At 36.4% G+C, this 27977-nt stretch overlaps 2 protein-coding genes across 2 annotated transcripts in view; both read right to left on the minus strand.

The window, feature by feature from the left end:
* Positions 1 to 976: 976 nt before the first annotated feature.
* LOC120415541 (chaoptin-like) lies at positions 977 to 27975 on the minus strand. The gene is made up of 7 exons (XM_039577108.2): positions 27192 to 27975; positions 24638 to 24798; positions 7459 to 7781; positions 6947 to 7396; positions 5146 to 6757; positions 1556 to 1778; positions 977 to 1491 (listed from the first exon to the last, which is right to left on the minus strand). The coding sequence occupies exons 1-7, from the start codon at positions 27323 to 27325 to the stop codon at positions 1050 to 1052; spliced, it is 3345 nt and encodes a 1114-aa protein (XP_039433042.1). The 5' UTR covers positions 27326 to 27975; the 3' UTR covers positions 977 to 1049.
* LOC120415540 (DNA-directed RNA polymerase III subunit RPC2-like) overlaps positions 24710 to 27977 on the minus strand; it is a 34427-nt gene continuing 31159 nt past the window's right edge. The window contains exon 3 of the mRNA XM_052707580.1: positions 24710 to 24798. The gene's annotated coding sequence lies outside the window, so the exon portion shown is untranslated. The remainder of the gene's footprint in view (positions 24799 to 27977) is intronic.

Here is a 27977-nt window from a genome sequence, read left to right on the forward strand (position 1 = left end):
ATGAAGGAAAAGATTGTGTTTCTAAGAAGATTTTTGAAATTTTATTTGACAATATTTTTTTTTCTAAAAAAAATGGGATTAGATTTTGCCCTATCCTCAACCCTAGCATCTTGAAGGATTTTCTTGAGGATTTTGGAATTTGGATTTTTATAATTATTAATTGAAACTTTTATTGCAATCAAGACAAAAATAAAATCTTGTGTTTCGCACCACTTGGACAACAAAACAAAATTCAACGCAATATTTGCGCTGACTCGCCACATTGAGTTTCATTATGGTGCTCTGTGTGTTTGCCATTTTGGTTGGGTGGCAATAAAATGATCCTTTTGTCACTACTACCACCGTCCCGTCCGGTTTTCCACCTTCCCCATCACAATATAATCTTGACAGAGCACAAAATAGATTGTTTTTCCTTCTCGGCATCCAGCCACCACCCCCACCGGGACACGGAGTACATAATGCCACCCCGCAGCCCCCTTTTCACAGTAAATTTCATTTTCTTTTGTCGCTGAACTTTCGTTGGTACGCGTTTTATTTATTCTAGAGTTTGATTAAATTCGGTTGGCAAATTTTATTGCTCGGGCGAAAATTTGATAAAATGGTCGGTTGTTGAAGCTGGGAAATTTAATGAAAATTTGTAATCAATTTTCATTAGGGATGTCACAAAGTTGGAATTGAAAAGGGGAACCCATCGCTCGGATAAGCTGTTGTTGTTGTTTGTAAATGCCGCGTTTAAAAGCGTTGCCCTGATTAAATTAATTATTTATATAATTTAGCGGATCGTTCCATCAGCTGGACAGTGTGGGCCATTAATATGCATAACACCGGGTTTATTTTTGGGTTGGTGAAAGTTACGTTCCTCTCACAAAATATCACCACGATAAAGTTCAGCAGACTGAAACCGATTAAAATGCGTGTTCCACAGATTCGCAAGCTGAAAAAAAGGCATATAAATCAAAGTGGAAGCAGGTTTGGGTTATTTGTTTTACAAATAAATATTTAATTTCTGTCGCGATACAAAAAGGTGGTATAAAATTAAACGTTACATATTAACAGAAGCTGCTGCCGGCGGTGTTGGCCACGAGGGCGCCAACGGCCACACTCACTACCATCATTACTAAACTATTTACAGCGTTTTTATCACAGCTACTGGAACGACCGTTGCGGCCTCCCGTCAAACTCAGCGGCAGCTTGTAGTTGTAGTTTTCGTTGTACTTCCGCTTGACCGCGTCCAGATCCTCCGGCAGGGGAATGCACTGCGACTCGAGGAAGTTGACCTCGTCGCCGCTGGATTTGGCCAGCACGCACAGCTCCAGCTGGGCCGTCTCGTCCGCCACAATATCCACCCCCTTGATGGCGGTCGCCCGGCTGGCATACGACACGACCCGCTCGAAGATGATGTTGTTCCGCTGGTCCCGGATGTACACGTAAAAGTCGGCCACGTCCTTGGTGGAACTGACGAACCAGTGCGCGTTCAGCTGACCGCGGAAGCTAAAATCACAAACCAAAAAGTTAAATCACCTTAAAAAAAAACGTTCGAAAAATTAACACTCACTAGGTGACCTCCCGGAAGCGAATGTCCGGAAGAAGTTGGTAGATTTCCTGCTGGGGTGCCGGCACGCACGTCAGCAGCTCGTCCGACACGTTGTACAGTGGCATGCCGGAGCTGACGGCCGGTTCCGCGCAGCGGATGTTCTCGTACTGCTCCGGAAGGGCGGACTGCGTGCGCAGGTAGTTGTACAGTGGGCGGGTGTAGCAGTCGCAGTTTAGGGGATTGCCTTGAAATGAAACAACAAAAATGTAAGAGATCCTATCTATTTCAAAATAATCTACCAAAGCAAGGTGGAACAATTCTTATATGTAGAACAAAAAAAAAACATTTTAAAAGATTAATTTTTGAGTTAAGCAATTCTCTGACTCTTTGAAAAATGATTCTTTTTTGCATTTGCACTTTGTGAGGACTTTTTTATTACGTGCATACCGTCAACTGGGGCGAATCGGGACAGCAGTTTTAACCATGTTGGAGCACAATATTTTGATTTTTCTGGTTGGTTTCGGTTAAAACAGACTCAGACCAACAAAATGTGTACATCCATTTCCAGATTTAAAACCATTAAATGCTATAAACACTGCTGTCCCTATTCAGACTGTTGTCCGATTCGACCCAGATTACGGTACAATTGTTTGTACAAATGTGGCAAAAAATGCTCCTTTTTTAAAGATATATTTTGACAAAATTGTGAATCATTTAAAAATGATAGTGCTCTAAATCTTCTATCTATACATACTAGGGTGGGTACGTTTTTCAAAAAGTTCTCGGATCAAGTTTTAGTATGGTTCCCCTTATAGGGCATGCCCATAGGAACTTTCATGCCAAATATCAACTCATTTGATTGTAAACTGGCTGCGCGCATCAGGGTTAAAGTTTACATGGGAATTACTATGGGAAATTGGAACTTTTTGTTCAAACGCTCCTACAGGTCTGGGAAAATCACGCGCCAACTTCTGGTATGGTCAGGCCTATGGGGAATGGTCTGGAGAACACTTTTCCCGAAGAGAGTATATGGATTCGTTGTCCCTAGACCTGGCGCATCGGCAAACAATCCGATGTCTCCGGAATCAACGGTTTTCCCTCAAAAAGCATCAAATTTTCCTTAGCATGCTATGAAAGCTCGATGAACACCGCGACGCCATACGTCAGGCAGCTACCACGTGGTTGAAATATTTGCAAAAAAATTACAAATTTGCTATGCAAAGATTCTGAATTCGACTAAATAATATCAGGATTACTCGAAATGATCATTTTCTAGTTAAAAGAAGGTTTGCAATTGAATATTCCAGCCGTTTCTCACCCACGTGGTAGCTGCCTGACGTATGGCGTCGCGGTGTTCATCGAGCTTTCATAGCATGCTAAGGAAAATTTGATGCTTTTTGAGGGAAAACTGTTGATTCCGGAGACATCGGATTGTTTGCCGATGCGCCAGGTCTAGGGACAACGAATCCATATACTCTCTTCGGGAAAAGTGTTCTCCAGATCATTCCCCATAGGCCTGACCATACCAGAAGTTGGCGCGTGATTTTCCCAGACCTGTAGGAGCGTTTGAACAAAAAGTTCCAATTTCCCATAGTAATTCCCATGTAAACTTTAACCCTGATGCACGCAGCCAGTTTACAATCAAATGAGCTGATATTTGGCATGAAAGTCCCTATGGGCATGCCCTACAAGGGGAACCATACTAAAACTTGATCCGAGAACTTTTTGAAAAACGTACCCACCCTAATATATACAGCAATTCCATTTGAAAAGAGCCTAAACCGATCGGGCTCAAAATTTTTCTATGGGTTCCTTGGCCAAAATAATTAGACCCGTATTTTTTAGTTTGGCCATTAGGGTGACCTACATCGTGCTAGGGTTGTTAAAAAATGGCAATTTTCGTCATTTTTCGCAAAAACCACTTTTTTCGAAAAATCATATCTCCGCGCCATTTCATCCGATTTTAGCTGTCTTAGACGCAAAAGAAAGGTGATGAGTTTGGCTATTTGGGAAAAATAGTAAGAAGTTCCAAAAATCTAGCTTAACTATTGAAAAAGTCGTATGAAAACTTAAAATGGCGTTTTGACCGTTTCTGGACCAAAGAGCCTATGTCTGAAAATATTTTTATCGGATTCCTCGGAAAATTTCACGTAACATCTAATCTAATCTAATCTAATCAGACCCTAGCGCAGCCAATCTTTCGAAGGGATCCTGGAGAGTGCCTTAGGTTAGATGACGCCTAGCACTCTTCTTGTCATTTATAAACACTTGTAGTGCGCCATTGCATTGAAAATGCATTGAAACATCACAGCGTTAAAGCTGCCAGGCCTACTGCGTAAAGCCGTATCGCAGAGATGACTCGTAATTGGGTTCAGTTTTTGGCACTGAGTGTTCGAACAACAACACAATTCTGAATCGACAGGGGAGGAAGAAGCGTGGGGACACACCACCATACGCTCCGAAATTTGGTTGTATTCGTTGGGAGCACCATGCTAAGAAGGTTTGGTACTCCGGGACCCTCTGGGATGGGACATTGTATTTCCACGAATGTCCTGGACACTATTTGCCGTGGTTATAGCGCCACAACTCGCTCTCCTCGGAAAATTTCACATGACTTATCAAAAAATTGGCGATGTCGAACCGTACGTTTCCATGATATGATTTTTTGAAAAAAAAAACTGAGTTTTTCGACGCGCAGATATGATTTTTCGAAAAAAGTGGTTTTTTGCGAAAAATTACAAAAATTGTCATTTTTCGAAACACGGCACATTTTTTGTTTGTAGTGCTTTTCAGTTACGGAATTTGACAAAGTTGTGTATGAAGGACTTGTAGAACACACCAAATCGTACAACTTTGCTGAACATAGTATTGATTTTTGATGAATACAAAAAAAAATACAACCAAAAAAGCGTTAGGCAAACGAAAGCATCGCGAACCATTGGTTCTGAGGTCTGGAATCTTCTTGTAACTTTTTGCGTATGAATTTTACAGCTATACAATGTTCTGAAGAAATGTTGCTGTTGGTGAGTTCTACAAGTGCTTCGAATACCATTTTGTCAAATTCCGTAACTGAAAAGCACTACAAACGAAAAATGTGCCGCGAACCAAAAATGAGCGTCACGATGGTTGACATCACTGGATGTAGGCCTCCCTAATGGCCAAACAAAAAATACGGGTCTAATTATTTTGGCCAAGGAACCCCCAGAAAAATTTTGAGCCCGATCGGAGAACTTTTTTTTCGGTTTAGGCTCTTTTCAAATGGAATTGCTGTATATAAAAAATTTCGACGGTTTTGTTCGAACGCGAATCAGTTCAATACGGAGCGTCGAATCGAGGTGCTCTTTGTTGCGTTGAGTTCGTATAAACCCAAGTCTCAGTATTTCTGGACCGAACTTCAAGCTAAAAAATAAAGATTTGTAAATATTTTTTCTGCAAAATTTCCAAAGATACTAAATCGCTTTGAATTTTTCAAATTTTCGAAAAACGACGACGAAATTTGCAATGACGCAAAATAGCTTTCTTTCTCCAAACTGACTCTCGACTATTAATTAGCAAAACTTGATAAATTACTGAACTTTGTTCAGTAACTCACTCACTTATTTCAAACTTACCCTCAAACAGCACACTCAAATTCGAAGCGCGCATTTTCGTCACCAGTCCAGTGTCGAACTTGCCAATCTCGTTTCCCCGCAAATCCAGCAGCGTAAAGTTGCTCAACTTCACCAAACTCTCGTACGAAGCGTTCCATATCCGATTGTTGTGCAGAATCAATTCGGAGAAATTCTCCTGCATGTTAAACACATCACTCTCCAGCTTGACCAGCTCGTTGTGCGACATGTCCAACCGCATCAGCGAGGTCAGATTCCCGAGTACGCCCTTCCGGATGTCCTTGATGTTGTTGTGGGACAAATCCAGATCGGTCACCGTTTTCGTGCCAAACTTGAGGTCGTGCGTCACGATCGCCATGCTGTTGTGGCTGAGGTTGATCTTCCGGAGCCGGTACGGGATCCACTGATTCGAGGGGAACGTTTTCTTGGTGATGAAGCTGAACCGGTTGTAACTGAGGTCGATTTCGTCCAAGCTGAGACAGTCGTCGAGCAGACCGTTGGTTTTGTTGTCCAAGCTGCTCAGGAGATTGTGGGACACGTCCAGCTGGCGAAGGGATACCAGCCCGAGGAAGGCGTCGTTCGGGATGGATCGGAGCAGGTTGTTGGACATGTTGAGAGTGAGCAGCTGGAGCAGGCCATCGAAAGCTCGGGAGCTGATGTTGGTAAGGCCATTGTTCATGATCTGGAGTTCGAACAGAATGGGAAGGTTGCCGAGGGCTGCCTTCGGGAGGTGCGTTATGTTGTTGTTCTTCAGTTGGAGATATTGTATGGTGCCAAGATCGGATATACCGTCACGTGGTATTTCTGAGATTTCGTTATTTTCTAGATTTAAACGCTGCATCGTTAGCAAACCCGCAAAACTACCTCGTTGAAGATTGTTTCGAATCTTGTTGAAGCTCAGATCCAACGTCAACAGTGAGTTCATGGTGGGCCAAGTCTTTTCCGGGATTTCACTGATCTCATTGTGTGCAAGGTTTAAATGATTCAGCGATATTGGGATCTGGAAGATTTTCTCCAATTTGTTGTGAGTCATTGTGAGGAACCTCAACCCGGTAGTTTTTGCCAGTGCTCCGCGAGTGATATCCTTCAACCCGTTATGACTGAGATCCATCTCGAGCAGGGTGTGGAGCGTTCCAAAGGTAGATGGACCAATCTTTTCCAGCGAATTGTAGCTCAAGTTCAAACTTCTGAGCGAGAATAAGTTTTGAAACGCAGCATTGTAGATGAAGGAAATGTTGTTGTGAGACACATCGATCGTGTGTAGTTCGTAAAGCTTTGGGAAGGTATTCTTCGGAATCTCCATGATGTTGTTGTAGGACGCATTCAACACGCGCAGTCCGGTCATGTTGGACAGAGGAATCTGAGACATGTTTGTAAGCAGATTGTGCGACAGAATCCACTCCCCGGCGTACGTTGTTTCATCGAATGCCATTCTGGGAATGCTTTTGATCAGATTGTGCGAGAGATCGAGAACGGTCATGTTGGCACAGTTGATGAATGACTTGGGCTCGATGGTTTCCAGCCGGTTGTAGGAGATGTTTATGTGCGTGAGGTAGAGATCTTTGAAGGCATCCTTTTGGATTTCTGTGATTTCGTTTTCCGCCAGGTTGACAATCTGAAATGAAATGAAATGACCACATGATGAACATACATTTTTATAAGTTGAAAATAAAATAACTGCGAATTTGGATTTGGACGCTTAACATGATTTGTTGGCATTTTCAAAACTTTGAATTAAATATTCGGTCAATCTTGGAGAAAGATATGTTTTTTTTTAAAGAAAGCTTTTTGACATTTTACTCACCTCTACATAGTTCAGCTGGAAGAACATCTGGTAGTCGACCTTCTTGATCCGGTTCCTCGCCAGGTCGATCGTTCCAATCCTCGTCACCGAACTGAACGTTCCCCGTCCCACATCACTGATCATGTTATCGTTCAGGTACAACCGCCTCAAAAACCTCATCCCCCGGAACGTATTTCCGTCGATCTTTTTAATGTTGTTGCTCGCCATGTTGAGCACTCGGAGCACCGCGTTACGGGCAAAGGTACCTCTGGTTATTTCAGCTAGCGCGTTATGCGACACGTTGATCCAGGTCATTTTGGTAAGGTCGGACACGTGGGACGCGTCCAGTTTGGTTAGATTGTTGTACGCGAGATCGAGGATTTCCGTTTCGCGGAGCCCCTTGAACTGACCCTTCTTCAGGGTGACCAGCTGATTGCCGGAAAGGTCCAGCGTGCGAATCTTTTTGAAGGCCTGTAATGAAACATGAAATGTGAACGCTTTTCTTTCAACATTAAGTTTCGTCAAAGTCCTACCATAAAAATATCCTGCCCCATGTCGGACAGCAGCCCGTTCACCAGGTGGAACTTCTCTAGCGTCCCGTCGAAGGTCATCCCGCCAAACACCCCTTTGGGCAGGTTCTCGATCCGGTGCCCGTCGATGTTGAGCACCCGCAGCATGCCCAGAATCTTGAGCGCATCGCGCGGGAACGCCGTCAGCTCGCTGCGCACCAGATGCAGCTCCTGCAGCGTGTCGTTGATTCCGTAAAACACGTGATCGCTCACGCTGGCAATCGGAGTGTCGAACACCAGCAGCCGCTTCACGCTCAGCTTGTGAAGTAGAGTGCCGAAGAGGTTTTCTGCGGAAATCGGAAATGGAAGAAAAACATAAAATTTGCAATAAGTAAAAAAAATCGTACATCATGATTACACCCCACAATACTATTTACATCGCTGGAGCTTTTTTACGAGGGTTTTCTCAGCTTGCTCAACCGCATGTTGAGGCGTTTGAGACCCTAATACGCATGGTGGTGTGGGAAATGGTGCGCACACGTGCCTGCAGCGCAAGAAAGCAAATCAAAACAAAACCACATCGTTTATGCGCGCGCCATGAGGAAGAGAAAAGCCTTGAACTTGAAATGGGGGATTTGATTCGGAGGCACGCTACTGTTTTATTGAAAACCATGCTGAGTCACAATCGGGTGCTTATTGGTTGAAATTGTGTCAACATTTTTTTTTTATGTTGCTCGCTGAGAAAAGAAAACTGACAAATTTAACTCAATATCGACGCAGATTAAAAAGAAGTAAATTCTTGTTAAAATCCGTAACAAACAAAATATTTTATATTCCCTTACAAAAGCTTTACCTAAATCATTTCCCTCCTCCCCCTTCAAAGCAAGTCGAAAAACCAGAGGACAAAAAAACATATTTTTTCAAAAAAAAAAAAACAAAATTTTAATGGAAATAGAATTTTAATCAACAAGCAGTTCTCTACGGAATCGGTCTTTTTTCTTTAATTTTAATTTTGGTATTTTTTAATCCGGCTGAAACTTTTTTGGTGTCTTCGGTATGCCCAAAGAAGCCATTTTGCATCATTAGTTTGTCCATATAATTTTCCATACAAATTTGGCAGCTGCCATACAAAAATGATGTATGAGAATTCAAAAATCTGTAGGTTGTAAGGATTTTTTTGATCGATTTGGTGTCTTCGGCAAAGTTGTAGGTATGGATATGGACTACACTGAAAAAAATGATACACGGTAAAATTTTTTTTTGTGATTTTTAATTTCACTTTTTGTCACTAAAACTTGATTTGCAAAACACTTTTTTTTTTTTTATATGTTTTAGAGGACATCAAATGCCAACTTTTCAGAAATTTCCAGAAATTTCTTTAAGCGAGTTATGATTTTTTGAATCAATACAATTTTTTTTAAAAAAATCGATATATTGGTCGTAAAAATTTTTCAACTTCATTTCTCAATGTAAAATTGAATTTGCAATCAAAATGTACTTTAGTGAAATTTTGATAAAGTTCATCGTTTTCCGGTTATAGCCATTCTTATGAAACTTTTTTAAAAACAGTCGCAGTTATTGATTTTTTAAAAAGAAGTGCCCATGTTTCACCCCTTAAGAATTTTTTTTGAAAAGCTGAGAAAATTCCCTATTTTTTGCTTATTCGGACTTTGTTGATACGACCCTTAGTTGCTGAGCTATTGCCATGCAAAGGGTTAAAAACAAGAAAATTGATGTTTTCTAAGTCTCACCCAAACAACCCACCATTTTCTAATGTCGATATCTTAGCAACTAATGGTCCGATTTACAATGTCAAAACATGAAACATTCGTGAAATTTTCCAATCTTTTCGAAAATTTTAAATGAAGACTAACATATCAAAAGGGCGTTATATTGAATGTTTGGTCTTTTTGAAATGTTAGTCTTGATTTGAAAATTTATGAAAATATTTTTTTCGAAAAGATCGGAAAATTTCACGAATGTTTCATGTTTTGACATTGTAAATCGGACCGTTAGTTGCTGAGATATCGACACCATGCAAGGCAATATCTCAGCAACTAAGCGTAGTATCAACAAAGTCCAAATAAGCAAAATATAGCGAATTTTCTCAACTTTTCAAAAATATTTTTTTCAAGAGTGGGCAAACATGGGCACTATTTAAAAAAAATCAATATCTGCGACTGTTTTGAAAAAAGTTACATAAAAATGGCTATAACTGGAAAACGGTGAACTTTATCAAAATTTCACCAAAGTACTTTTTGATTGCAAATTAAATTTTACATTGAAAAATGTTTACGACCAATATTTCGATTTTTTGAAAAAAATTATATTGATTTAAAAAAAGATAAGTTGGCATTTGATGTCCTCTAAAACATATCAAAAAGCAAAAAAACAAAGGGTTTTTTGGCAAATCAAGTTATAGTGACAAAAAGTGAAATTAAAAATCACCAAAAAATTTTTTACCGTGCATCATTTTTTTTTCAGTGTAGTCAATATTCATACCTACAACTTTGCCGAAGACACCAACTCGATCAAAAAAAAAATCCTTCAAAAGATACAGATTTTTGAATTTTCATACATCGTTTTTGTATGGAGAGCTGCCAAATTTGTATGGAAAATTATATGGACAAACTAATGATGCAAATTGGCTTTTTTGGGTATACCGAAGGCACCAAAAAAGTTTCAGCCGGATTAAAAAATACAGAAAAAATCGAATGACCGAAATCACAGAGAATTTCTCCAACTGAAAACAATCTAAAATGCTTTTTTCTACAGTAAATAATAATCACAATTAGCTGCGCAAAATTAAACTATTTTCAGTAAAATCGTTGTATCTCGACAATAGTTCATTTTAGTTTGAGGTTGATACATTGATTATTATGTAAAATTGTCTGGGGAACACGATGGAGATAAAGTAAAAGAACTAAAAGTATAAGGAATTGATCAAAACTGAATTTTAATACTTAAAACTTTAAAATATTATATTAAGGGGCATTTAAGGGTTAAAATTTTATTTTTATTGAATTCCTTGGACTATTTTCTATAAAATGCAACCTGTAGAGGTCTTTTGCTAAAATAGTTGCAAAATAATGATTAAAAGAAGAAAAAAGTTGTTAAGAAAATCGTCCAAAAAGAGGGCGGTGCCAAAAATAGAGGGTTGGTCCAATCAGCACCAAACTTGGGATTTATGTTAACTATCGATAGACGTTCCCTCCATGTTTGGTCCAAATCGGTGAAGGTCGAGTCCAAAAGTGTACCCAGTTGACTTGGAATGACCCATATTTATAAATATTTTTTTTTAATTAAGAAAAACTCTACATTATTAGAAAAAAATGAGGTATTTTTTGCCTGTAACTTGAAAACGGTACAAATTATCAAGATACGTGTAAAAAATTTTTAACGATCCTCTCTGATTTCGATGATACTTTGTAGATATATTACCTTAAATTAATATAAACAATTTCTGTGAAATAGTTGCACTCGAGAATGACATTTTAAAGGAACGGAAGTTTTTTTTTAATATTATTGTATTTATTTCGTAATTTTAATATTATTGTATTTCAAAGCTGTTGCATCGTTTTAAAAAGTGGTCAAAGACAAACATGCAAGAAATTTTACGGCCGCCTGTTTTGAAAAAAAAATACTTAAAGAAAAAAACATTATTTATTTTATTCTAAGTTCAAAAGTTTCCATGAGGGTTAGCCCAATTTTTTTTGTTCAAGATTGTTGTGGAATTAGCCTAATATGTTGCACAAAGCTTCACAAAAAAATTAATCGAAAAACATACAAAAGGCGTTTATAAACATTTTTTTTTTGAAAAGTGGTCTAAGCGTCATGATTTTCAAAACCGATCGCGGGAATCGATTCTCCCTTCTCTAGACATTTTGTCATAAAAGTCTTCTTATTGAACAATGTCATAAGTCCAACCCTTGTGAAGATACTCCGATTTTGAAATAAACATGTTGAAAATATCGGGGTGCTTTTTCTGTATGTGAGCAACTCTCTACGAAATCGGTCCATTTTTATTTTTTGTATTTTTTGATTTGGCTCAAACTTTGTGGGGGCCTTCCCTATGACCGAAGAAGTTATTTTGTGTCATTGGTTCACCCATACAAGTCTCCATACAATTTTGGCCGCTGTCCATACAAAAATGGTACGTACATATTCAAACAGCTGACCATGTTTCTCTATGGCTCAAAAGTTGCGGATTTTTGTCCCCTAAAACATATCAAAAAATCTCGAAAAAAAATACGTATTTTGGGAAATTGAGCTTTTGTGAAAAAAATGTTAATAAAAAAATCGGCAAATATTTGTTTCCGTTTACCTATTTTTTCTCAATAGAGCAATTCTCTGAGTTTTCGGTCATTCGATTTTTTTTGTATTTTTTAATCCGGCTGAAACTTTTTTGGTGCCTTCGGTATGCCCAAAGAAGCCAATTTGCATCATTAGTTTGTCCATATAATTTTCCATACAAATTTGGCAGCTGTCCATACAAAAATGATATGTGAAAATTCAAAAATCTGTATCTTTTGAAGGAATTTTTTGATCGAGTTGGTGTCTTGGACAAAGTTGTAGGTATGGATATGGACTACACTGAAAAAAAATGATACACGGTAAAAAAAAAATTGGTGATTTTTTTTTAACTTTTTGTCACTAAAACTTGATTTGCAAAAAAACACTATTTTTAATTTTTTTTATTTTTTGATATGTTTTAGGGGACATAAAATGCCAACTTTTCAGAAATTTCCAGAATGGGCAAAAAATCTTTGACCGAGTTATGATTTTTTGAATCAATACTATTTTTTTCAAAAAATCGAAATATCGGTCGCAAAAATTTTTCAACTTCATTTTTCGATGTAAAATCGAATTTGCAATCAAAAAGTACTTTAGTGAATTTTTGATAAAGTGCACCGTTTCCAAGTTATAACCATTTTTAGGTAACTTTTTTGAAAATAGTCGCAGTTTTTCATTTTTTAAAAATAGTGCCCATGTTTGCCCACTATTGAAAAAAATATACATTCAATATTACGTCTATTTGAAATGTTAGTCTTGATTTAAATTTTTTGAAAATATTTTTTTCGAAAAGACCGGAAAATTTTACGAATGTTTCATTTTTTAACATTGTAAATCAGACCTATAGTTGCTGAGATATCGACATTAGAAAATGTTGGGTTGTTTGGGTGAGACTTAGAAAACATCAATTTTCCTGTTTTTTAGCCTTTGCATAACAATATCTCAGCAACTATGGGTCGCATCAACAAAGTTCAATAAAGCAAAATATAGAGAATTTTCTCAGCTTTTCAAAAATATTTTTTTCAAAGGTGGGCAAACATGGGCACTAATTATAAAAATGAAAAACTGCGACAATTTTCAAAAAAGTTACCTAAAAATGGCTATAACTTGAAAACGGTGCACTTTATTAAAAATTCACAAAAGTACTTTTTGATTGCAAATTCGATTTTACATCGAAAAATGAAGTTGAAAAATTTTTGCGACCGATATTTCGATTTTTTTAAAAAATCAGTATTGATTCAAAAAATCATAACTCGGTCAAAGATTTTTTGCCCATTCTGGAAATTTCTGAAAAGTTAGCATTTTATGTCCTCTAAAACATATCAAAAAATAAAAAAAAAATAAAAATAGTGTTTTTTTGCAAATCAAGTTTTAGTGACAAAAAGTTAAATTAAAGATCACCAAAATTTTTTTTACCGTGTAGCATTTTTTTTCAGTGTAGTCCATATCCATACCTACAACTTTGTCAAGACACCAACTCGATCAAAAAATTCCTTCAAAAGATACAGATTTTTGAATTTTCACATATCATTTTTGTATGAACAGCTGCCAAATTTGTATGGAAAATTATATGGACAAACTAATGATGCAAAATGGCTTCTTTGGCGGACCGAAGGCACCAAAAAAGTTTCAGCCGGATTAAAAAATACAAAAATTAAAATTAAAGAAAAAAGACCGATTCCGTAGAGAACTGCTCAATAGTCCTCAACAATACCTAAAACTTTGCCGAAGGCACCAAATTGATTAGAAAATTCATTCAAAAGTTACAGATATTCGAATATGTACGTACCATTTTAGTATGGACAGCTGCCAAAATTGTATGGAGACTTGTATGGGTAAACCAATGACACAAAATAGCTTCTTTGGTCATAGGGAAGGCCCCCACAAAGTTTGAGCCAAATAAAAAATACAAATAAAATCCATTTCCGGTTTTGGTAGAGAATTGCTCATGTGAGACTTAGTATTCAGTCTCGAGCATATTTTCACCGGAAAGATCGTTCATTTTCATTAAGCTTGCAACATTGCAAGAACAAAGTTTCATCCAAAATGAAAAATAAAGAGATGGAAAAGTTTGATTTTTTGTTTAATCAAGCAAAGGAAATTCACTTTCTAGAGTTTAAAAAAACATATGGAAAGTTATAACTGTGTACATATAAAGAACATTCTGCAAAAAAAGCATGGAAATTTCATTTCCTCGTTACAATATGCCGGCAACTTTTTCCAACACCAAACGGAAGTTTCTTACGCTAATATCCGAAGCAATCAACTACATCGTGGCTTCCATAGTGCGTACCCGGCAGAGCAAACCAGAGCCCACACACTCTACTCGATCATGTTTGAAGCAGTACAAGAAAAAAAAACAAGCCCCTTTACCTTTTCCTCGTTCGATTGACTTGTTGGCATTTTGATTGCCGGTTGGCGATTGGTTCAGTGGCCGGCGGCGGAACACGACTTGGGTTAAATTGAGTTGCAATCTAATTGTTGGGTTACTGAAAATAAGCGTGGAACCACCACCACCACCACCACCTACGCTTGGAGGCATGTTCGGTGGAGGAACAATTGTTTTTCAATAGAATGGTTTAGCAACAGCGCGCGTGTTCTTGAAACGGCCCAAAACAGGCTGCGGATATTTGGAGTGTGTAGTTGAAGTGGATCAAGGACAAAGTTATTGTACATTTTGCCAACATTTCCTTGTCCCACGCAATAGATTTGTTGATTTGTGTTTTGTAAAATTATCAAAACCGAATTTGTCAACAGATTGTTGATCTTCAAAATAATATTAGATTTATGAAACCACAAACATGAAAAAGATAATGAGGACATAACTATTTGAAATATTTTTCAGACTGAGTGTAAAGGTTTAACCGTTCATGACCGGTGACTGATGTGGTGCATTTTAAACACCACGATTGTTGGCCATGAACAATTCTCAATCGCAAAGCATTCTCCAGTGCTTTTCATTTTGTAAACTTCCAAACTGAAATGCAAATATGCACGCGTCTCTTGGTTTCTTGGTGATTGTTATTGCTCTTGAGTCCAGCCGAGGAAAGGCCGTTGGCCGTTGGAGAAATGCGCTCACTTCACCTGAATCGAAAGGCTAATTAAGCTTTATTAGCGATGGTCATCGTGACCATCGTATGGCCGGTGGTTTGTGCATAAATCGTGACTAATTTGCTGGAGTGGATGGGCTAGGGTCAATGAAACTAATAATGTGTCCCTTTATTTGATCTTACAAATTGAAAAAAATATTGTTTTTGCTATTAGTACAAATATCATTTAAAATTATTAAATAACCCACTAAGCGAAAAATATTGTTTTAAGATTGATTTACTCTTAAAAAATGAAACCACAAAATCAACGCAATGTCAAACCAACACACCGGATCGCGACCGGTGCGCGAGTTAATTTGGATCAATTGCCGGCTGACTCAAAGCCGTCCAGTCCAAGAGAGAGAGAGAAGATCGCACGTGGGGTCGAATGTGAATTGAAATGTGGCGCCGTGACCGCGGACCGGAACGATTGATTGATCCTTGTGGTGAGTGGCATCATCATTGGTGAATTGGTGAAGCAGCGCAAAATTGAAGGCAAATCTGCGAAAGATCAGCCATCGGTGGCCATCAGCGCAATTGGAGCCAAAATGGGCTGCTCGCAATGATCAGTGGGAGGGGGTCAATAATGGTGGACAAACGGTTAGCAAAATTTTGGCTGATTGAATTTGTAATGGGCGAGATTGCATGGATGCTTCACTGTACAGCCATTCCCCACGAAAACAGCATGGTTCAAAAAAAAAAGTTCTCCGATCGGGCTCAAAATTTTTCTGGGAGTTCCTTGGCCGAAATAATTCGACCCGTATTTTTTCGTTTGGCCATTAGGGTGACCTACGCCGTGTTAGGGTGGTCCGAAAAATGGCAATTTTCGTCGATTTTCTCAAAAACCACTTTTTTCAAAAAATCGTATCTCCGCGCCATTTCATCCGATTTTAGCTGTTTTAGACGCAAAAGAAAGGTGATTAGTTTGGCTATTTAAGAAAAATAGTAAGAAGTTTCAAAAATCTAGCTTAACATATGAAAAGGTCGTATGAAAACTTAAAATGCTGTTTTGAAGGTCTCGGGACCAAAAAGCCTATGTCTGAAAATATTTTTATCGGATTCCTCGGAAAATTTCACATAACATATCAAAAAATGGTGAAGTTATGTTTTCGATACTCTGAGATACGATTTTTTGAAAATAAAAACTGAGTTTTTCGACGCGCCACGCGCAAAAATGGGAAAATGACGAAAACGGGAAAAAATCGACTTTTTTCACTAAAACTGCGATAACTTGAAAATTTCAGCGATGACCTATACATGTTAGGGTACCAAAAGTTGCGTATTTCAATTACGAAAATTTTGGTACCCTATTATGAATAGGTCATCGCTGAAATTTTTAAGTTATCGCCGTTTTAGTGAGAAAAGTCGATTTTTTCCCGTTTTCGTCATTTTCCCATTTTTGCGCGTGGCGCGTCGAAAAACTCAGTTTTTATTTTCAAAAAATCGTATCTCACAGTATCGAAAACATAAGTTCACCATTTTTTGATATGTTATGTGAAATTTGCCGAGGAATCCGATAAAAATATTTTCAGACATAGGCTCTTTGGTCTCGAGACCATCAAAACAGCATACTAAGTTTTCATACGACCTTTTCAAATGTTAAGCTAGATTTTTGAATCTTCTAATTATTTTTCCTAAATAGTCAAACTAATCACCTATCTTTTGCATCTAAGACAGCTAAAATCGGATGAAATGGCGCGGAGATATGATTTTTTGAAAAAAGTGGTTTTCGCGAAAATCGACGAAAGTTGCCATTTTTCGGACCACCCTAACACGGCGTAGGTCACCCTAATGGCCAAACAAAAAAATATGGGTCTAATTATTTCGGCCAAGGAACCCCCAGAAAAATTTTGAGCCCGATCGGAGAACTTTTTTTTTCGAATCATGCTGTTTTCGTGGGGAATTGCTGTGTAGTTAGGTTATTTTTATGGTTAATGAATTTTCGCGGTTTTGTAGAGCACGTCTAATTTGTGAAATTTGATAATCTCGTGAAAACCCGTGGAATTTGTGTTTTTTTGTATCCATTTACTCTAAAATGCTAAATAGATACTTATGAGACACATTTTTATGTAAAACACATTTATTTATTGCGAAGATTCAACATTCACTTATCATGATTATCAATGCCGAAAATGCACTTAAGTTTTTTCAGTTGATTAGACTTCTATTTTCATTAAATTTTATGATTTTAAATGTTTGAAAATGATGGCGAGCCGGAAATCTTTTTTTTAATTATTATTATTATAATGCACTACAGCCTAGAATCGGTTATCCGAAGCCTCGATATCCAAAATTTTGATTATCCGAAGTTCGATTATCCGAAGGTTTGTATGGGACTCAGATAGCCGAATCATGAACAAAATATTTGTTTTCGAATGTTGTTTTATTTTTTTACTTTCAACATAACATTCAAGTTCTGCGACCCCATTTTAGTCAAATTTAACCTCTTCCCGCCCAGAGCAAAATCGAGATTTTTTACGTTTTTCACCATTACTCGTAACTAGATTGACCAAATTTGATAAACTTTTAATGGTTAAAAGCTAACATTTTAAATAAACTAACACAGGTTGAACCAGGTTTTAAAAATGCATGGTTGAAGAGAAATTTAATTTTCAAGACAAAAATTGGTGATGCTCTGGAGTAACCATGGGCGCTAGAGGGTTATATAGTTGGCTGCATATTAAATTACAAAAACCTTTTTTTTCAATATTTCATCACCACCATTTTGGCCGCCATCTTGGATTTACAAATTCAAAATCACTTTACTGCCCATGTTCGCATAAATGTCCCATATGCAAAAACAGCAAGCCGAGAAAAACGCATTTGAAGTTTGTCCCATACATAATGCTACGTGTTAAGTGTTCGCGAAAAACTGGATTTCCTCCTGAATTCTAGAACAAAGTACTGGATGTTATAGGTTCTTTGGAAAGAGCATACGATTTTGAACCAAACTGCATCAAAAACTCGAAATCGATGAAAATGCATATGGGACATTTATGCGATCAGGGGCAGTTTAGCGTAGTTTAGGAATCTTATTTAAGGTCGACAATCAAAAATAAAAGAAAAACAAATCGTTATTCGGTTATCCGAAGATTTGGTAATCCGAAGTGATTTTTCCAAGAGTTCGGATAATCGAATATGAACTGTGTTTAGATTTTTTAAATATCAAACATAGTGGAAAACAGGCAAACAATAGAATAAATAAGGTAAAAGTATCGAAATCAGCTGATTATAAAATAATTTTATTGATCAAATCAAGTTCTGCAAAATTTTAGGATCTTCTTGACATTCTTACAAATCACTGGAAACAAGAATCGTCCCGATTGGTTGAGTAATGCCCGAGAACCAGCGAGTTGAAGTTACCGTTCCACCTTTTTTGGGAGGCTTGGGCGTTCGTGTAAGTTGGGCGTTCTAGTGCTAAAGTGTTTCCACAATTGTCAACATTTTTGTCGATTTGAAAAAAAAAATGTTTTCGAGTGACGTATCTCTAGATCGATGTTTACTAACATACCATCACATCCCCGAGGTTTGCAAGGTACCGGTAAGGATCCCCTTATTTTACTCGCTAGTATTACACGCTCATCTAAAGATGCAAACATGGTATCACCCGTGTTGGAATATTGTAACCGGATGTGTTTCTACACGGTAAAAAAAATCGTAGTAATATTACATCTGGGAAGGGGAACAAATGTGTTTTTTACAACTTTTCTGGTGTAGTGTCACTTTTTCAGTCTTTATTGAAGTAAAATAATATTATAAAAGAGATAATATTAAACTTTCCAAAATTACACCTTAGAAATTTACATATTTTTTTACTGTGTAGTGCTATAAAACGTTTAATTACAGTAAAACAGCAAGATAAGCGTTGTGCAGCCATCCGGAATTGTGCGACCTTTTTTTTTCTTACAGGATTGTGTATGTGTAATTTTACCTCTGAAAGTGTGTAAATTTACAACTTTTTCGTCGTAATGCCACTTGTTCAGTCTAAATTGAGGGAGTTACATCATAAAAGAGATAATATTAAACCTTCATATTTTCCACCTTCGAAATTTACACATTTTTTCTCAAAAAAATCAAATTATTCGCTCTAAGGCATTGCCTTGGCGTTCTCGATTGCGAGATTCCTACTCGAAACTAAGTGTCCGAAGGTTTGATTGTTGAGGCAATTGCAAACCTCTTTTACACCTAAGCTTCCATCCATCCCGGGATTCGAACTGACGACCTTTGGATTTTTATTCCAACTGCCTACAGCGACTCCACCGAGACAGGACCCAGGGAGACGACTCCTACACCTGGACTGAGCTTACGACCTAACCTTTTTTTTAGGTTAGTCCGGGGCCAACATTTACTTCCCTGTCCGACGGAAGGCGTGATCAGACAAACTCGTCTCAAAATTTGCCACCGGGACCTTCTGGGATCGAACCCAGGCCGACTGGGTGAGAGGCAATCACGCTTACCCCTACGCCACGGTCCCGGCCGACATTTTTTCTAATTGTGTCAAAGCGAACTTAAGATCAAAAACATAAAAATCACTTTATAATTATTTTTTTCAATTATGCACTTTATAAAATTCTAATTTAAAAATTAATTATGATTTATCATTGTGAGTACAATCCGGACTCGGCTATCCGAAGACCGTTAAAAAAAATCATTTCCGATAACCGAATCCCAAAAAAAAGCATTTTTTTTTGTTGTTGTCTTATTTTGGATTGTTGATTTTAAGTATGATCCCTAAGCTACTCTAATGTGATTTGTAATGTTTAGATCCTTTTATTTAGCTTACTTTAACACGTGAAAAATGATTGAAAAGGCAGATGAATTAATTTTGAGTGGTATTCAGCTGATTCCACTCGATATTGATTTGAAATTTTTAAGTTTCTTGGAAATATTTTGTTTTGCCCCCTGATTTTTCGGTTCGATTTTTAAGGGGTCCAACCTTAAATGGAACAATGAAATACCATAAAGCCACTTCAATGCATTCGCCGTTAATTTACGATGTGATTGCGCTCAATCGTATCCATCTCAACTTCACAGCCAACACGGTTCGTAATTGATGGAACACGATCGTTAAGTGGAACATTTATGCGACTTTTAAACAACCGAAAAAACGATACCCCTTAAAAATACACTAAGCTCCGATTTCTGGTTTGCTTTTTTGATTGTCAATGCTCACCATACATTCACATAACAGTTTAGTCGCCAGCTTAGCGGTCAATCAATCTCCGGATTAGGCGTAATAAGCTTCCGTTTACTGCACCTTTTAAACGCATTGCATTGGTTCCAGCAAAATGGGATCTTTTTTGATACACTTTCCTACTGAACTGAGCCAATTTCGAGTACATGAAACTCAATTAGGTGGTTAGATTAAATAGATTAATCAGTTCTTCTACAATAGCAAATGGTTTTTGCAGTGAAATTCTTGCAAGTTTACACTCTTCACAGTGGTTGCATAAACAGGGGTGCCAGAAGCACGTGCTCATCGATTTAGCATTAAAACATATTACTACATAACCGTCACTCAGGTACCGATCAGCCGCCGATCGATCACGTTATGTAAGGCGCGCGTTGAATTGTCCAACCTAATATCCATGCACTCCGTCACACTTTCAAATTCAAATCATGCCATCAAACGATCGTTACCGGCTCAACGAACGGTAATTGAAGTTTGGTAAAGCCTTGTGGGTTCCCAAATGCGACGTCGTCAGTTAATGAAAAATTTTGCCTTCACTGTTGGTTACAAGTGCTCTTGGCTCAATTGTCAATCTTTTGCCAAAACGCGCAAAAAAAAAATGCACCGAAATACTTTTTTTTTACCCAAAAAATAACGCAACTTTTCATTGCATAACCTACGCAAATCCCAAAGTAAGGCTCCTCGATCAGATCAGATCAACCGTAAAATCTGATATTAAAAAGTTATACCAGCTTATAAAACCGCTTCAGCAACGGTCCAAAACTAAATTAAGCCAGCTGATCAACGCCGGATTATTTCACTTTTCTTCGACGGCCATCCCCACACACAAAAAAAGTGAGAGTCGTCGTCGCCGAAAAACAGGTTGCTACGATGGGCTCCAAATCCATGTTGTTGACATTCCGGAGCTCGTATTGTTCACAAGGTTCGTTTCTTTTGATCATTCGGTCAAATCTCCGAGGGGCCTGACACAGTAATGAAGTTGTTCCGGCGACACTGGCTCAAATTTACGGCGGGAAAAGATGGAGGACAATATGCACTGCACACACTGGATAAAGTTGTAGCTATCGTCACAGAGTGTGTGTGATTAGCTTTTTATTGTGGCACTTTGTGTTGTCTTATGGCGGAGAGGTTGGGAAAGTTTAGAAACATACTTGATTAAAATATCTTCGTGCTTGTTTGGCTCGGGTCGGCGTGCTGCAAGTGCTTGACGAGAGCTGCGTATGGTTTTGAAGCGGCGTAGGAAACATTCGACATTTTTTTCAAATATGATTTTTGCTCAGCAACATGTAACCGGCATCTTGATTAAAATTGTCCCACGAATGATATTTTTTTTTGCAAATTCGGTTTTTTTTTTATTTGACCAAAGAAGACATTTTGCAACATTAGTTCGTCCATACAAGTCTCCATAAAATTTTGGCTAGTTTTCTATACAAAAAAAAAACTATTAAAATACGGTATTCAAAAAATGTGTACCTTGAGAATAGATTTTCCGATTAATTCGTTATTCGGCAAAGTTATAGGTATTGATGAATAGGACTTCTCAGAAAAAAATCGTTACACTAAAAACCCATTTTTTATGTAATTCAAATTTTTACACACAAAACTGTGCGAAATAATAATTAATAAAAAAATCTAATTTTTGGATATTTTGAAAGATTGAAATTCATTTTTCAGTGTTGCCAATTTCAAAAAAATATATAATTTTTGAAAACGTTTAAAAAATTTAAACGCATTTTTTTAGCTCAAAGCGTTTCTTTTTTAGTGTAGAAGTCATGGCCAAGCTTGGCCATTTCAGAAAATGTCCTACAAATTTGGTTATATTCATTAGGGAATGATGACAGATTTTGTGTCAAATATCACATCACATCAGTTTCTGATGAATTTTCATCAGGTTCACTTTTTGACACATTTTTTAGGTAAAATTACTCAAAAAACGAGGTAATATTCAACCAACCAAATTTTGCACCTTCCAACATTCGACTTTTTTTTACTCTGTGTCTTTTTTGAATAATGATTTTTAGGATATATTTCACTTATTTCTGAAACTTTATTGATAAGTTTTTCTAAAAATATCATATAATACATTGAGATTTTATTGTATTAAGATTGTTGGAAAACATCGAAATTATGGTTAGAAATCATTGAAAGTCATTTTTAGAAGAAAATTTAATTAAAAAAGTCCTTCGTAATGTTCTGATAAAGTGCACTGTTTTTTTCCTTTTTTTTTCCTTTTTTCTAAAAATCTCTATTTGAGAATTCAATAAATCATAAATAAAAATAACACGCGAACAACATATTTGCAAAAAGCTGAGAAAAGTTTCAATTTCACAGAACACAGATGCTTTTGCAACTTTTTTTATTATAAAGAATTTTAAGCAGATTTTTTTATGATAAGGCAGGTACATATTTTATTTAAGGTCGAGGGGGGACAACAAAAATAAAAAGAAAGCTCATTATCAATTTTTAAGCCTAGTTTTCAAATTTTGCAGTTATTGTACTATCGAAAGTTTACAAAATACCAATAAACGTATGGAAATATTCATTCAGGCCGTTGCAAATATTTTTCAAAGTTTATGTCGCCCCCCCCTTCAAAATTGGTCCAAAAAATCAGGGGGCAAAAAAAATATTTTTCCAAAAAACTTCAAAATTTTCATGAAAATAGAAGTCTAATCAACTGAAAACAATCTAAAATGCATTTTTCTGCATTGATAATCATATTTAGCATGTTTGGGCTTGTTTTAAAATGTTTTGAATTTTTATGAAATTCCAATGTACAGCACCGCAAAAATTTTATTTTTCGTAAAAAATTAAATTTTCGTGATTACTTAGATATTTTGGAAACTAATGATGGCGAAACAACTGGACAGGTGTATAATGCATTTTAAAACACTTTTTTAATTAAAATGTTGAAACCATGGCTCGTAATTTCAATTTTTGTGCTTTTTTATTTTTTTGCCCCCCCCCCCCTCGACTTTGGTCAGAGTCGAGGGACATAAACTTCAAAAAATATTTGCAACGGCCTTACCTGAATTTGAATTTTTAAATTAAAAAAAAATAAACAGGTTAAAAATGGTTTATTTGAATAGAAATGCATAAATAAACGTTATGCACACAGCAAAAAAAGTAGTAATCCAGCTGCGTGTAAAAGGCCTGGGTGTAAAATAAATTTTGCATTATTTTATGAAATTTTATGTAATATTACACCCTGAAATATGTAGCCCATCAGTATGGGAAACCTACTTGACTGAAATGTCAAGCTCATATATGCGTTTATCCTTTCCATTCTTCATCGGTCTGATGGCCGAGCGGGCTAAGGCGCCAGTCCGTACTGTTGGTGCTGGGTTTGAATCCCGTCGGTTGCAATTTTTTTTGTGTTTACAAAAATTGTACATGCAGCGTGTAATATTAAGTGTCTTTTTTGACGAAGGTGATGTGCATGCTTTTGCATGCGATTTTACTATCGGATTTTTGCTGTGCAATGTATTCTAAAGAGTATAAAATCGAATACAAATAGACGAGTGAATGCATTCTGCTAAAACGCTCAACCAAACCACAAGTATAAAATCGATTTAACAAGTTATTTCAACGCCCCCTTATTTTTTTGGGAAAATGTTATAAGAGGGGAACCTGTTTTTAAAACTTTCCCGAAAAAAAATAAGGGCATACAAAAAAAAAATGAAAATTTAATGGTTTTTAAGGCAAAAACTAGTACAATCGATTGTACGCTATTTGAAGAAGGTACATTGCAGCATTTATCTTTTCATCTCCAACCAAATGGTGCACTTTCAACATTGTCCAACATGTCATGTTTTAGAAACAAAAGTAGAGCCAATTCCCGAGGCCCAGAAATTTGCGTATCAAACAAATTCCAATGGTTTATTTTACATTCAATAAATTAAAACGTATTTTTATTCCTAAAAAAAATTCAAAGCAGTCATAATTTCCGTTCTTTTAACTTTCCGAAACAGTTTCCTTAAATTTCGAAAATTTCAGGTAAGTAAAAAAAACGGAAAACGGAAAAAAACATAAATTGAAAAAATGGTTCATCGGCCTTAAAAATAACTAAAAAAATTAAATCTGAGAAAAAAAAATATAATTCATTTTTTTAACAAAATTTGTTGTCTAGTTTTCTTTATTATTTAATAAATATTATGTTTTTTTATTCTGCAAAAAAAATGCAAAAAGAAAAGATCTTGGGAAACGTTCATGAACCCCACTTTTAACCCACCATCACCTGTCGACAACCAGAGACGGTGAAAAATCAACAAACACGCGAAAATTCTTCCATGCAACAGACACAGACAGCCCCATGCGATGTATTTATGTCGGTCGATGTTTGGCACATATGGTCGTCGAGGTATGCAAAAGATGAAACAAAAAAAAACTCCGCAAAACAGCACCGCACAATAAACAACAAAACACGAGGAAATTACAAAAGTGCTCACTCGAGTTAAGATACACAACAGACAGACAGATCTACAAATCGCACCACCAACAATGGAACTGGGCTAAGCGAGTGTGAAATCTTTTGCCTTTTTTAAAACATAAAACAAATCGCCCTCTCTGTTCAACTGTTCAAGTGTTTATATGACCAACAATGAGCAGCTTAAAGTCTCTAACTCAGACTTACTTATTTTGCACCGCTTCATTTGCAGCTCCTCCACCGGTATGTTGAGGCTGGCCAGATTGATGAACGCCACCGAAAGGCTGGCCAGGTTGGACTTTTCACACGTCACGTAGATTCCGTCGTCCGTTCCCTTGGTGCACACGCACGGGTAGATCTGTTTCGTTCTGGGAACGTTTTGGTAAGAAAAAGTTATTTGTTAGCGGTTAGAGAATTTTCTATTGTGTTTAATTAACTAATTCAATTTTATGTTGTCATCTTTCGTGGTAATAAGATCAAACAACTTATTACCTATATTGTGAATAACAAAATTTTGTGTAATCCTCTAGAATTAGGGATTTTTTCAAATTTAGGTTAGCTTTACATGCTTTCACACTAATATTTTGAATTAGGGTGGCCTTTAAATTCAATTTACGAATTACCGACTATTTCCCGACTTTACCAGAACCTCAAGTAATAAGCTTTTTTATTCAAACAATTTCTGAAAATAAAAATATGGTTTAAAAACGTCAATATAAAACATCGACAAAAATCTAAATCACAAAACCAATAGACAGATTTGATAACATTAGAAACACACATTAACAAAAATGAAGAACTCATAATTAAAATTCCGATAATCAATTTCAAGGTTCATTTTACAAAATTTCCATTTTACAAAGTTGTATTGCTTGGTTTGAACTGGAAAAGAACGGAGATGGCAAATAGTAAAAAAAAGCTTAATTTTATATTTGATTCTTGTTTTTTGTATCATTGAACGCTTACATATAATTAGGGCTAGTGATTTTTCACGGCAAAAAATTAAAATTTCGCGGCAAGCCAATTTCAAAACATTGGAATTTCACGGCAATTTCATGGTACTTTAAAATCTGCCTAAAATTGACACAAAAAAGTGTTATTAAAGAATAATTGTGGACAGGAAAGTTACTGAAAAAGTTAGCAGTAAAATTATGAGCTCAATTTCGTGAAATTTTGCAGAATTTTCATTAACAGAATTTACGATTCAGGTATGAAATATTTGTACTGTGATATTAGAAATTTAATTTGCTAAAATATCTTTAAAAGCAAGGTCATCCTTTAATATCTTAAACACAATTCACATCCTAGATCACATCCTAAGCGATAAATTCACCAAAAGCAGAATCAGTAAAACAAAAGAACTAAATTGTTTTGGTTATGGTTTTCAGAGAAACAGAAATTTGAGTATTTCAACAAAGTTTAAAAAAAATCATTTAGAACAGTGTTAAAAAACTTGTTTTGAAAATTCCACAAAATTCGAACACATTATAAATAGGTTAACAAATTTCTAACTACACATTATTACAATATTTAAAAAAACGAATAATATTAACTAAAAATGTGTAAAAATGTGAACCTGTTGAATATTCACCAGAAACTGATGAAAATTCATCATTAGACTTTTTTTTGACACAAATTCTGTCACCATTTCCTGATGAATATCACCATCATTTTTTTTTCTGTGTAGCTCAAACTGCTCTGCTTCTCTGGTATACCTGTTGAAAATTTTCTGAATTATTTGAATAATAAATTTAAGTTTAAATAAACTATGGACAGTGAATTATTTCGAATTTGGCGGCATTTCGTGGTATTTACCAAATTTCACGGCCAAGGGCAAATTTCACGGATTACGCGGCTTCCGTGAAATCGCGAAAAATCACTAGCCCTACATATAATGATAGTTATTTATTTTTTCATCATATAATAATATTTAAGAATTTGCCCTAAAAATATTATTATTAATTTCCTTCAAATTTTGTGGTTTTTTATATTCAATTTTCAAGATAAATGCTGATTTATCAATTTGTCAGTTTTTTAATGTTTTATTTATTTTTTCAATGAAATGTTGTCAATAAATCAGGTTTAATAATACTTTATGATTCAAATAAACTAAAATAGTAAACCGTAATTATTGGGTAAGTGCTCAACACGAATTGAGAGCAATTAATTTGAAAATAGTACAAAAGATTATTCAAACTCACAAATTCACGTTTTTGTGAATCTTGACGAATTCCCGATTTTTTCTAAACTTTCTCGACTTGAGGAGCCACCCTGGAATTATTTTGTTTATTTTGAGTTTTTTTTTATTTTACATATAAGAGTAATGTTTTAAATAGATTTATGGAAAATATTCTGGATTTTGTTATTGTGCACTCATTCAAAAATTCTTTTTTTAGAGATGAACTAAAAATGAAAAAAGATTTTTTGGTTTATTACCTACCTTTTACCTGTGGTGAACTCAATCAAAATTTCACAAAAGAACTTTTCGATTGCAATAGTGGTTATTTAATCAAAAATAAATACAGTTCTATAGATAGAAAGTTGACACTCTTGATATAGTAAACATATTTGTAATGTAAAGTGAAATTTATTAGTGGAATTATTCCCGTAAATTTATTCATTTTTTTCTGAAAAGTCCTAATCATAACCTAAAACTTTGCCGAACATATTAAATCGATCAGAAAACCATTTCACAATATCATAAATAAAAAAAATCAATGAAAAGTCGATCTTAGTATAAATAATTTGATAAATTACTCACTTTTCTGGACATTTGTACTTGGGCCCTGGTGGAATGTACTCGGCGCTGGCCTGCAGCAGCACGCTCAGGAAAATTGTGGCGAAAACCCACCGGACAACGGCGGTTCGTGTGGCATGTTTTCGTTGTTGCTCCATGGTTTTGCGCGAATTTGCGCGCTTTCAAGCTCCTCGCACTTGGTTTTATTTCTAGGTTACGGGGCTACACTATTTTAATATTCTAAATTGTAACTAAATTCCTCGCAGTCACACAATTTCCGAACGGGAATCGGCACACACACGGAACGAACTCGGCGTCTCAGTCAAGCGGCAAATCGGTTCGACCTTCAAGAGCATTGCTGTGGCACTCGAAAGAGAATGGGGCGCGGTTCCCTTTCCAAGTTCTCGGGGTCCCGTCACGTCTCTACACTGCAGACTGGTGCCATGATCTGCGAGCAGCAAGCACACTTCTGGGCGGAATCTGTTGTTTCTGTAGAACAATTGAAACTGAAAGTGAAACACTAACACCACCTCTCGGCCTATCGCGAACTGAACTGGTTGTGAATGGTGAGGAACAAACGATAAGCAAAAAAAGCAACGGTGTACGGTTCAAATCAGGTTTAATACAAGTTTTATACATGCGTGCGTATTTCCTACTTTTATGGAGCCGGCTAAAGTTGTTGAATGTTAGGCTTGGTGGTGTTTCAGTTGGATAAAGAACATGAATAAATGAAAAACGAAGTTGACTTTATAGCTGTCGGCCACCATTGCTAGTACCAACCACTAGTGTCTTCCTTTTTATCTACAAGGA

This window comes from Culex pipiens, chromosome 2 (genome assembly GCF_016801865.2).
Source record: "Culex pipiens pallens isolate TS chromosome 2, TS_CPP_V2, whole genome shotgun sequence".
Classification (NCBI taxonomy): Eukaryota; Metazoa; Arthropoda; class Insecta; order Diptera; family Culicidae; genus Culex; species Culex pipiens.